This window comes from Doryrhamphus excisus, linkage group LG21 (assembly GCF_037039965.1).
Source record: "Doryrhamphus excisus strain RoL-2023G ecotype Guam linkage group LG21, RoL_Dexc_Guam_v1.1, whole genome shotgun sequence".
Classification (NCBI taxonomy): Eukaryota; Metazoa; Chordata; class Actinopteri; order Syngnathiformes; family Syngnathidae; genus Doryrhamphus; species Doryrhamphus excisus.
This window is the reverse complement of record NC_136377.1, coordinates 435,260-448,192: the sequence shown is the minus strand read 5'-3', so window position 1 is coordinate 448,192 and position 12,933 is coordinate 435,260. Positions and strand designations below refer to the sequence as shown.

The following is a 12,933-nucleotide window of genomic DNA, read 5'->3' as shown; positions in this document are numbered from 1 at the left end:
AAACAGATGAGAATGTAAACAGATGAGAATGTAAACAGAGCATAGCCGCCTAGCTGCTGATACGCAGCAGCAGCTTCGTGGACTAGAAGGACAACATCTCAGCACACGTTTTATCATATCTTGTCAAGGAGCAACATGGTAGCAAGGAAACGGTCGTCCATGTAGTGTGCACGAGTGCTGCCAGCGTTGGCCAACACCAAGAAGAACCAAGGAGAGCGCTAGAAGCGCTGAAGAACCTCCAACCCGAGCCAGCCACCGAGTCCTCTGCCTTTCCCCCCTCCTCCTTCATCTGGTCCAGGTCTCATTTGTCAAGAAGGTTTCTGGGAAAAAAAGGCCCAGAAGATGACGACCACGGGACTGAGGAGCTTCTCACTTCTGTTGTCATTTCCTGTTGCCACTGGGTGGCGTGCTGACTAATTCAGGAAGTGGCCAAAGCATAACCTCAGGATGTCATCCTCATCATACGCACCATCGATGATGAAGATGATGAAGATCTGACCTTGTGGAGCCAAGTTATTCATGTTTACAGCAGGTTGACCCCCAGAGGCCCCGCCCACATGGATGACCATAGGCTAAAATACTTGCGCCTCAAGTCCGTCAGTCAGCAGATGCGAGGTGACGGTGCAGGTGGGGGGGTGACGGTGCAGGTGGGGACCCTCGCTCGTTCTTCCATGTTGTTCCCGTGTTAGCTAATTCATTAGCGGGCCACACGGCGCCGACGCCATACGGAGGCTGGAGCGTGTTAGACGCCAACGCTAGCTGCCAGTCACCTGTGCCGACACAATGAAGGTGCTAGCATGCACACGCCCCCGACTGAAGGTGGGAAGGTGGGAACCCCGGGGTGGTGATGATGAAGATGAAAGCTCAAATTCATCAGGATCCACTTTGACGTCTCCACCTTCCGACGCAGGAACGCCTCGGGATCCTGACAGGGCGGTGAAGAAGCAGCGGGAAGAGCCTTGCCGGGGAGATGGAACGTTTTAGTTTCCTTTCTTTTCCGTTCTTGGCAGCCTTTTAGAGTCTTTTAGTCGGACAAATTCACGGTCCTTCATCTCGTACTTCATCCTCATCTTCACGAGCAGCTGCTGTGGAGCGTCAACGCTTCGCCTCATTTACCAATATACCAATACACCAATACACCAATATACCAATATATCAATATACCAATATATCAATATACCAATATACCAATACACCAATACACACCTGATAATCCTAACCCTAATCCCTAGGCCAGATACAGAAACTCAGGGCAACATTGGGGTTGGGTTAGCTTAGGTTTGGGTTTAGGCTTAGGTTTAGGCTTAGATTTAGGTTTAGGCTTAGGTTTAGGGTGATCTTATTTTTCGGTTTAGGCTTAGACTTAGGTTTAGGGTTATCCTAGGTTTGGGTTTAGGCTTAGGTTTAGATTTAGGCTTAGGTTTAGGGTGAGCTTAGGTTTGGGTTTAGGCTTAGATTTAGGGTTATCCTAGGTTTGGGTTTAGGCTTAGGTTTAGATTTAGGCTTATGGTGAGCTTAGGTTTGGGTTTAGGCTTAGATTTAGGTTTAGGGTTATCGTAGGTTTGGGTTTAGGCTTAGACTTAGGTTTAGGGTGAGCTTATTTTTGGGTTTAGGCTTAGACTTAGGTTTAGGGTTATTGTAGGTTTGGGTTTAGGCTTAGACTTAGGTTTGGGTTTAGGCTTAGTTTTAGGCTCTTGGTTTCTTTTCCACTTCCGTTGCCTCCTGGTCTATTTTTAAGCAGACGTTATCACCTTTGGTGCTCCCGGTGCTAGCTAGCGCCTCTACTAGCGGCGCTAAAGAGGCTCGGCGGGTGCATCACATCTGGCGCCGTCTCAGCACCCAAATGTGCTAAACGCCAAAGAGAAGCAGGTGACGATGGTATGAGGGCAAAGCACTAATAGCTTCATGGTGAAGTTCATTTCCTGTTGGAGGAAGAAGCCCGGTGATCCCCGATCCAGGGGTTGGGGGGGGTAGTGAGGGGGGGTGAGTGCATCATCAAACCTCAGAAAGTCAAGAGGTGAAAGGTCAAAGCAGGGCTCAAGTGACGCCTTTTTGGGTTTTTATGTCTTTTATTCATCTTTTTTCTTACCAAAAACAATTTCCTGGTAAACCAGAAGACACAAAATGCATACGGAAAACTGTACAGTCATGTGACCTAAACATGAACAATGTTATCTACAACATTTCCCTGACCACGCCCACCGTGTTCGCACATGTCGGCCAGGGAGCTGACTAGCGAGCGAGCTCACGCGGTCGGTCGGTCGGCGGACGCGGTGGGCGGGGTCAAAGCGACAACCGTGACGAGACACGATAAACTGTGACCACGAAAGGTATCTGAGGCGTCACATGCACGCCTCAAGGCGGGTTCCGGAGCCAAACCGCCTCGGTCAAGAACGGGCCGCCGGATGTCGCCGCAGGTCAACGGCGGGCGAAGAAAAACCATCGCTGTCAGTGAACCGCCCCGATGTTACGAAATCACACGACTCCATCTTGTCCACAGGAAAACGAAACAACGGCAGCTGCTGTTTGCTGGGAGTACTTGGAACCAGTAGAAGTCGAATGATTGGGAGTACTTGGAACCAGTAGAAGTCGAATGATTGGGAGTACTTGGAACCAGTAGAAGTCGAATGACTGGGAGTACTTGGAACCAGTAGAAGTCGAATGATTGGGAGTACTTGGAACCAGTAGAAGTCGAATGATTGGGAGTATTTAGAACCAGTAGAAGTCGAAAGATTGTGAGTACTTGGAACCAGTAGCAGTCGAATGATTGGGAGTATTTAGAACCAGTAGAAGTCGAATGATTGGGAGTACTTGGAACCAGTAGAAGTCGAATGATTGGGAGTATTTAGAACCAGTATGAGTCGAATGATTGTGAGTACTTGGAACCAGTAGAAGTCGAATGATTGGGAGTACTTGGAACCAGTAGAAGTCGAATGATTGGGAGTATTTAGAACCAGTATGAGTCGAATGATTGGGAGTACTTGGAACCATAAGAGTTGAATGATTGGGAGTATTTGGGACCAGTATGAGTCAAATGATTGGGAGTACTTGGAGCCAGTAGAAGTCGAATGATTGTGAGTATTTAGAACCAGTATGAGTTGAATGATTGGGAGTACTTGGAACCATAAGAGTTGAATGATTGGGAGTATTTGGGACCAGTATGAGTCGAATGATTGGGAGTACTTGGAACCAGTATGAGTCGAATGATTGGGAGTATTTGGGACCAGTATGAGTCGAATGATTGGGAGTATTTGGAACCAGTATGAGTCAAATGATTGGGAGTACTTGGAACCATAAGAGTTGAATGATTGGGAGTATTTGGGACCAGTATGAGTCGAATGATTGGGAGTACTTGGAGCCAGTACGAGTCAAATGATTGCGAGTATTTCTTGACGGGGGTTCGTTGCTAGCAAAGGAGTATTCCTTATTCCTGAATGGAATATTTGGGTAGTTAGAAAGAGATCATCCAACCTACGACAATCCGTGGTTTATTATGATCAGAAAAGCAAGCGTTATTGCATTAGCATTAGCATTAGCATGACCTCCTTTTGTCTTTTGTGGGTCGTTGTGTAGCTTTTTGTGTGCGGCGTATTTCGCGATGTTTGCTGACATATGCACAGCGTTTATGTATCGTACACGTATGGACGTGTACTAGAAAGCTAGCAGTACCTTCCGCCTGCTTTGGATACCCGTGGTACAAATACTCACAGCGGGTCAGACAGCCAAGTGCAGGGGTGTCCAAAGTGGTGGGGGCCACGTAGTGAAAACCATCTTGGTATTTTCCAAGCATTTCAGATTTCTTCTTGCTTCTTCACATTGAAAATGTGCTACTTCATCCATCGGCAACGCCAGGAAAAGGACATAAGGACCGGATGGACAAACTGATCAGGAACGCCAAACCGTGATGGACAACCCCACACACCAGTGGACTCCTCCAGTTCCGTTCCCACAGTGAACGCTACAGGACTGGATTCCTTCCACACTGGACTAATCCCAGTATTTCAACTTTATACAACTCGTAAAAATCCTTAAAAATGACAACTTTTTCTTGTTAGATTTTTGTGGGTGTTGTGGCCCTGCAGACCGGCCTTTGGACACCCCCGGTGGAGCGATGGTAGCGTCCACTTTGGGTGAGGCGGCGTGATGACACGGCGAAAGACAAGATGTTGTCGTTTGCTGGTTAGTTTTCTTCTGTGACCGAACAAAGACCGGGCCAGTCGGGCTCTTTTGGGGGGGGGGGGGGGGGGTCATGGAAGCTATCAGGGAATGTGGATACGACACAGACGGGACAGACGGTGGACACGGGGTGGCTATCGTACGCAGCACGGGTGAAGACGACCAACAAAACAATCGGAAAGCTTTTTTCATCTAAAAAAGTGAGCATTGTGCATAGTTTGCTGTTTGGTAACCAGGGGCAACCAGGGGCAACCAGGGGCAACCAGGGGCAACCAGGGGCAACCACGGGCAACCAGGGGCAACCAGGTACCTACTTGCTGTGACAGGATGGAAGGAAGTGCACTAATAATGGTTGCACTGGACGCCATTGCCGCTTTCTCCCAGCAGGAACATCACAACAAGGGCTCTTATATTGATTCCATTCTTTTTTCTAATAATAAACCAAAGTTGTTACGCTCCTCGCTTGAGTCCACAATCACATCCATCTGGAGAACAATCCCAACTTCCCGACCTTTTTCTTTCCGGACTCATACCTCGCCCACCCAGACCACCGTGTTCCCTCTCTTGATGTCTGACACCTCGCAGTGCGGCGTTCTTTGTTCGCCGTTCAGGATGAAGAGCGACTCGGCCGACGGCGTCAGGAGGTACTGTCCGAACAAGCCGCTGGAGACCACCACTCGGTAGGGCCCCCCCCAGGGCCAGGCAGGAGGGCCGAGGGGCTCCTTGAGGCCCCGGAGAACCTCAGTGCGACCCGAGGACAGGTCGGCGAACAGCAGGTCTGTGGTGGAGTCCGAGGAGGCCACCGCCACGTACCTGTTGGACTCGGCGAAGGACGGCTGGAAAACCAGGTCCGAGACGGCGACCGGGTCGTCCACTTCCTGTGTCAGGCTCATCTCTCCTTGGAACGACACCGTCTGTACTCTCAGCTTGGCGCTGCCGGGGTCGGGCGTCACGATGTGGCGGCCGTCCGGCGACACAAAGGCGCCGGCGCCGGCGACGTTGGGCCCGATGACCGCGTCCGTCACGCTGTCGATGAGGAGCAGGGGCGGGGCCCGTCGCCGCCCTCTGGTCTGGCACTGGACGAAGTAGACGCCGCTCAGGTGCGTGTAGGCCATGCTGGTCGGGACGCAGCTGTAGTTCTTCAAGCTTATGGTCTTGACGCGGTGGAAGGTCTCCAGGTCCACCTTGTGGACGGCCGGTTCATCTTTCAGGAAGACGAAGGCGAACCTGCAAAGGAAAGTCCAAAACGAAAGATGAAAAATCTTCCATCGTCCATTTTCCATTGCTGGAGCCTATCCCAGCTGATGGCCGAGGGGGATTCCAACCCAGGAAGGTTCATCATCTTCTCCATCTGATTCGTACGCATCCGACCTTCTCATTAACGTTCTCATGTGCTCTGTGGACGTCAACGGTGGCGGCGGCGGCGGCGGCGCGTCCTTACCTCACGTGAGTGATGATGAGGTTGGTTGGCGGAATGAAGAAGTCGCTGACTCGCTGGAAGGTGGTCCGCATGGCGTGATGGACTTCTCCCACGCTGGCTTGAGGAATCACCTGAAGGTCAAAGGCAGAAAGCGGGAATAAATCCCCTCCTCCATTGGAATCATTCAGGCAACCAAAATCTCCACTTGGTCTTCCTGGTCCGACTAAAAACTGCTGATCCAGGAAATATGTCATGATAATAACAATAATAATAATATGTCATATTCTTATTTGCATCATATATAAAAAATGAAACCTAAATATTCCAGACGTAGTCAATACTGCTTCTCCTGATAGCAGTGATGTTCCAGTGGCCATGTGGTGATATTTCATAAGAGCCATCCACAGGTACGCTAGGTCACATCCTAATTCCATCCAGACCTTCGTACTTCCTGGTGTTCCTCCATGGTTTTTAAAAGGCAGATATACGTACAGCATATTCAGTAGCATAAATTATCAGCATCATATCGGTTTTGGCAAGCAGGACGATATCGGTATTGGTAGTCTTGGTAGCAGAAGAAGGTTAAGCTAAGCTATCCCATAAAAGAAAGTATTATTCCCCTGTGAAGTGCAGCAGCGCCCCCGGTGGTGGAAGATGGTAACACGGTATTTTATTAGCGTGTTTCACGTGACTTCCAAGTCACTTTCTTTCCTTGAAGTTGCATTGGTCTCCTCGGCGACACGCGGCGTTCTAATTCCACTTCCCATTGCCACTTGCTTTTCTTCCCACAGAAGAAAAACATTTAATGAGGCAAAGACCCAAAGAGGCGAGATAGTTCCTCAAAGCTGCTGGCTCTACTCTTCCTGTTTCATGGCGTCAGGAGGAGCCGTTTGGTCATGAAAAAATAACGCTACACATGCCTCCTTTGAGATTACAGGCTGTGCTGTCATTTGCAAACAACAACACGCGTCTCTGAATTATCATCCACAAATAATAAATATCATTACAGCACCGAGGAATGTAAAACACAGCTATTACTACCGCTGCTATTTACCGCAGCGGGGGTTTGGGCCGGGGGGGGGGGCTTCCAATGGCATCGGAATACAAAAACCAGCCACCTCAAAGATCCTCAATGCGAGGGAGGATCACTCCTCGCCGAGGCCTGTTAACCAAGCAGACGCGGTAAACTACACCTCGCAGCAGCTCTGATTGGATCCCGGACCCCATGGGAACAGGGCCCCGATGCCGCCCCCACCCCAGCCCCCTCAGGTCCGGTCCAAAGGGACGTCAGCACCGGGCGTCGCCTTCACACTCAGCTGGACACAACATTAGGTACACCCATACGAGGCCATCCATGACGAAATGCCTTTTCCACAATACTAGAAACAAACCATACAGTAATAATAATAATAAATGTAAAAATGTAAAAATGTAAAAATGTAAAAATGTAAAAATGTAAAAATGTAAAAATGTAAAAATGGTAATACTAATACTTTAATACTAATAATTTGTTCATAAATCGATTGATAAATTCATCAGAAGAATGAATAACAAAATAGAATGAGACAATTTATTTGATGTTTATCTTTTATGTTTGTCTTTCTTTTCCTGTCTAATAAAAAGAGTTTTATCCCTAAAAACAGCGACCCAGCACAAAACGGGCATCGCCCCCCTTTTCCTCCGTCCGTGTGATGCCAAGGCCCGAGACCAAGCCATAAAACACAAAGCAGACGTACCTGCAGGGTGGGGCGGGTCCTGTCCATGTCGCCCCACGTCAGCGCCCACACCTGATCATGTGACTTGTCGTAGAGCAGCTTGACTGGGAAGGGGTCCGTGGCGATGGCCTGCACCAGGGAACAACTCTGTTGGGATGGGTTTGTGCTCCTTGTGACCTCCGCCAAGGAAGAGTCGCTCCTTCTTTGGATTTCAGTTGCTTACATTTGAAAAAATATCATCTTCTATGATTGGTTATTATTATTATTATTATTATTCTCAGGATGTCCTGGGAAAATTGGGGTCAAATTCAATCCATGTTTGAAAGAAGAACTTTTTTGACCAATTTATTGCCATAATATTAGAACTTTTCATCCAAGCCAATTCTCCAAAGATTGCATTAAAAATGACATTATTATGACTTTATTCTGTTTTCTTTCCTTCTACTATCATACTATCATATACTATCATACACTATCATATACTATCATATACTATCATATACTATCATATACTATCATATACTATCATATACTATCATATACTATCATATACTATCATATACTATCTTATTTTCCTATATATTATATAATTTTCTTCAGAATATCCAAACGTTATTCACATGAAATTACGTTTCTCTCTCCTTAGATTAGGACTTTTTTCTCGAAATATTTTGGCTTTACTTGAGGCCTTGGCGGAGGTCACCATTATCGCAGCGCTCCGCCCACCTGCACCACCCACCTGCACCACCCGCTGCGCCTGGACGTCCACCACCAGGAGGCGGCTCTGGAGGGGCTGGGTCACGTAGATGTACTTGTCCCGCACGTTCACCGCCGACGACCACACGCAGCGCTGGGGGGCCGGACCCTCACCTTTAGGGCACATCTCCTCCTGGGGGGGGGGGTGGATAAATAATGACTAGTTAGGCTTGATGACCCATTCATGACGCAGGACCGAACGACGCGTGTCCAACGAGGTGGTCCACATTGTTGTGGTCTCTGATGTGCAGTCCAGTGGGCCCAGCGCATTTAAAGGCACTGAGAGGCGTTAATGAAGATGAAGCCTACGCCTACACCTGGTCTACGAAAACAAAGCTGTGGTGAAAAGAAGGTCTGCATAATAACAGAAAGAACAAGCTAGAATCCATTTAGTTGTGATCAGTAAGAGAAAAGAACACAAAATGAAAACATATGAAAATATGATTCATGTACTGAAAGGAATACGAGAGGACAGAACACCAATGGATGTGAAACAAAACAACCACAGTCTGCTGTGTTTAGCGTCGGTGGTCCCGAACAAAGCAATGACTAAGGAACATCGAGCGAGCGTTTCCTCCTTCAAAAGTGCACTTGGTGCTTTTTTGCAGCAGGAAGTGGCTAACACGCCGCTTATTGACTTTGTATCGATCTCTAATAGAATCAGCGGCGCCCGTAAAAGAACAAAGCTCTTTGCAGAACAAGCAACTTTCACCAGCGACAGCTTCCCGCCGCGTAGGGACGCTCCACGGCGCCACAGTAATCCCGTTACACATCCACGTCTCCTCAGCGCACCCCCAGGTGACGCCCAGGAGGGGCTCTAATCCTGTCAGGACCGCCACGCTCCAGATCATCAAAGATGAGTACATAAAACGGGCCTCACGTATGTCGCCGCGATCCTCTCCGTCCTCTTCATCTGTCGGTGGATCTCACACTGGCCGGGCTGCAGCGCCGTCACGCCCTCGTCCGAGAACACGTAGAACATGTTGCCCACGCTCAAACCTGGAGCACGCCGCAAGAAAAGGGTCGTTAGTTTCCGGTCACAGCGAGTGATGCTCAAGCGGGACGATGTTTCCTCGATAACACAACATCGGCCAGAACCAACATGGCGACCTTTTTTCAACATGTTATGGGAATAAAGACGACAATAAATACAAAATAAAACAGCAGAATTTTACCAAAATAAATTCCAAATATTTTGGGAAAAAAGAAAGAAAGTTGGACTTTTAGCAGAATAAACTTGTCACCTGGATCATAGAGATGACATATTGAAGAAAACTTTATTTAGTCATTTTGGGACAAAATGTTATGAGAATAAAGTCAAAATATGATTTCAATAAAGTCACTAACAAGGCTTGGCGGACATACCGCACCTTTGCTATGCTTTTAGCGCATGCTAGCATGCTAACGTCCACTGTGCTATTAGCATGCTAGCGGAGATGAAGACAAATCAGCAGCTTCCTGATAAAGATAATTACCTTCCTCTCTCCATAGAATGTTGGCAACTGTGGCCAACCGCAGAATAAAAAGACAGAAAGAGAAAAGGTCACGTCAATATATATAAATATATATATAATTATATTATAAATTTATAATATAAATATATATATATATAGATATATATATAGATATATACATATATAGTCATGAGTCAATATCATATAGAATATATTGATGGAATCATTCAATCAACTTCTGTGAGCTTACGCGTCTTCTTGGCCGAGTCCTCCACGAAGAGGGAGGAGATGTCCTCGTCCACGCCCACCTCGTTCTTGGCGATGCAGGTGTAGGCGCCCGTGTCCTCGTAGCGGACGCTGCCGATGAAGAGCTCGCTGCCGTTTGCTGGGAGACAAAAACCTTGTCAATAGCTCACAGCTGACTGATGAGTTGGCACAGCAGCATTTTAAGACCTGCGGTGAAGCCTGCATATAAACGGGGGAGGCAAGCTTTTGAAACCAAACAATGGCTGCTGACCGCGTTGGCGTGCAGGTGTTCATCAGAAGCGGCGTGATGTGCAGCTGCTCTATGATCTTTCATGCACGCGGCGCTCCGATCCCACTTTGCGCCACGTGGGAGGGGGGCACCTGAAAAGGAAGCTCGGGCCCTTTGACACCCATCTAGAAGCTTCTTACGGCCATCTGCATTTTGCACATCTCCTACATGATTGGACGCCAACTCCTCCTGCCAATTTGTGTGTCTACTTGCAGGTTTAAGTACCTACTACAAAAACACGAGTTAAAGAGACTATTCTGCTGTTTTTAAGAACGTACTGCTAAGAAGCTGATCAAAGATCTCCATGTGATGGACCTACTCTGCTGTTTTTAAGAACGTACTGCTAAGAAGCTGATCAAAGATCTCCATGTGATGGACCTACTCTGCTGTTTTTAAGAACGTACTGCTAAGAAGCTGATCAAAGATCTCCATGTGATGGACCTACTCTGCTGTTTTTAAGAACGTACTGCTAAGAAGCTGATCAAAGATCTCCATATGATGGACCTACTCTGCTGTTTTTAAGAACGTACTGCTAAGAAGCTGATCAAAGATCTCCATATGATGGACCTACTCTGCTGTTTTTAAGAACGTACTGCTAAGAAGCTGGTCAAAGATCTCCATATGATGGACCTACTCTGCTGTTTTTAAGAACATACTGCTGAGGAGCTGGTCAAAGATCTCCATATGATGGACCTACTCTGCTGTTTTTAAGAACGTACTGCTGAGGAGCTGGTCAAAGATCTCCATATGATGGACCTACTCTGCTGTTTTTAAGAACGTACTGCTAAGAAGCTGATCAAAGATCTCCATATGATGGACCTACTCTGCTGTTTTTAAGAACGTACTGCTGAGGAGCTGGTCAAAGATCTCCATATGATGGACCTACTCTGCTGTTTTTAAGAACGTACTGCTAAGAAGCTGATCAAAGATCTCCATATGATGGACCTACTCTGCTGTTTTTAAGAACGTACTGCTGAGGAGCTGGTCAAAGATCTCCATATGATGGACCTACTCTGCTGTTTTTAAGAACGTACTGCTAAGAAGCTGATCAAAGATCTCCATATGATGGACCTACTCTGCTGTTTTTAAGAACGTACTGCTAAGAAGCTGATCAAAGATCTCCATATGATGGACCTACTCTGCTGTTTTTAAGAACGTACTGCTAAGAAGCTGGTCAAAGATCTCCATATGATGGACCTACTCTGCTGTTTTTAAGAACATACTGCTGAGGAGCTGGTCAAAGATCTCCATATGATGGACCTACTCTGCTGTTTTTAAGAACGTACTGCTGAGGAGCTGGTCAAAGATCTCCATATGATGGACCTACTCTGCTGTTTTTAAGAACGTACTGCTAAGAAGCTGATCAAAGATCTCCATATGATGGACCTACTCTGCTGTTTTTAAGAACGTACTGCTGAGGAGCTGGTCAAAGATCTCCATATGATGGACCTACTCTGCTGTTTTTAAGAACGTACTGCTAAGAAGCTGATCAAAGATCTCCATATGATGGACCTACTCTGCTGTTTTTAAGAACGTACTGCTGAGGAGCTGGTCAAAGATCTCCATATGATGGACCTACTCTGCTGTTTTTAAGAACGTACTGCTAAGAAGCTGATCAAAGATCTCCATATGATGGACCTACTCTGCTGTTTTTAAGAACGTACTGCTGAGGAGCTGATCAAAGATCTCAATATGATGGACCTACTCTGCTGTTTTTAAGAACATACTGCTGAGGAGCTGGTCAAAGATCTCCATATGATGGACCTACTCTGCTGTTTTTAAGAACCTAAAGATGTCTACATGAAAAGATGTGTTGCTGTTTTTAAGGATTTAGTGTAAAAACGTGAGTGAAGGTGAGGGGAGCACTGTGCTGTTGTTGGGGGTGTGGTGCAGTGAAGCATGTGATGCATGCTAACCGGCTGTTAGCGGGTAACGATGCACACCCGGCCAATGAAGTTCCTTCATGACAAGTTGGCCGTAAAAACCAACACCAGAGCCTGGCTTCTTTGGTTCCTTTTTCCTTCTCTCCCAGAGTCCACACTTTTCACGGTCCTGCTTTTGTGGATGTCGTCGTGGGGAGCAGAGCGCCAAAAAAAAGTGGACGTCCTGGCGCTGCCAAGACCCCGGCGGCATTGGGCGGCTGCGTGATTGTGAAAAGCGGCAGCAGGAAGAGGAAGGAAAGACGTGTCACCTAAGAGCGAAAGCTGCTTGGACGAGCGCGGCTGAAGCTCCACGCCGTTCTTCAGCCACTGCAGCTTGGGATCCGGGATGCCGTCGGCGTGGCAGTGCAGACTGGCAGACACACCGGGCTCCTGGGCCTGCGTCTCCGGGTAGACCAGGATCACCGGAGGGACTGGAGAACACACACACACACACAAGGTGAGACCACCGGCAACTCCCGCCCTCCTGCGGGACTCAAACAGGATTAGTTTGAAATATATTCCCACATAACAAGACTCCAAGAGCTTTGGGGCTGCTTCATTACTGACTCCTGCATGAAATAGATGTTGGCCTGCGTGGAGGCGCCGGAGGGGAACGCCGGGATGAATGACAGGTGAAGTTAAATGTTGTTTTCTGCTCACAAGGACGCAAATTCTTCTTTCTGTGAGCTGAGGCACCCCCAGCCTGCTGGGGGGGGGGGGGGGGACCAGCAGGTCAACTCAACCAACGGCTTTTCCTTTTGGAAAATATGGAATGTTACTTTTCACTTTCTCTTTCCTATTCCCCCAAAAATGGATTTAAATCACAGCATATAAAGTCCTTACTTCAAAAGTCAGCTTAAACTAATAATATATTACAAATATTTATATTAATATTTCACGTTGCACTATGTGTCCACCATGTGGTCCTGGCTGGAGGAGAACCGTTTGGACACCC

General features: G+C 47.5%; 1 protein-coding gene across 2 annotated transcripts in view; it reads right to left on the bottom strand.

The window, feature by feature from the left end:
• Positions 1-4,240: 4,240 nt before the first annotated feature.
• fstl4 (follistatin-like 4) overlaps positions 4,241-12,933 on the bottom strand; it is an 86,020-nt gene continuing 77,327 nt past the window's right edge. For both annotated transcript variants that reach the window (XM_078787917.1, XM_058087238.2), the window contains exons 9-16: positions 12,248-12,409; positions 9,772-9,906; positions 9,543-9,569; positions 8,948-9,066; positions 8,051-8,200; positions 7,333-7,440; positions 5,618-5,727; positions 4,241-5,403 (exon numbers count right to left, since the gene is read on the bottom strand). In XM_078787917.1, coding sequence (XP_078644043.1) covers positions 4,704-5,403; positions 5,618-5,727; positions 7,333-7,440; positions 8,051-8,200; positions 8,948-9,066; positions 9,543-9,569; positions 9,772-9,906; positions 12,248-12,409 — 1,511 coding nt within the window. In that variant the 3' untranslated portion in view covers positions 4,241-4,703. The remainder of the gene's footprint in view (positions 5,404-5,617; positions 5,728-7,332; positions 7,441-8,050; positions 8,201-8,947; positions 9,067-9,542; positions 9,570-9,771; positions 9,907-12,247; positions 12,410-12,933) is intronic.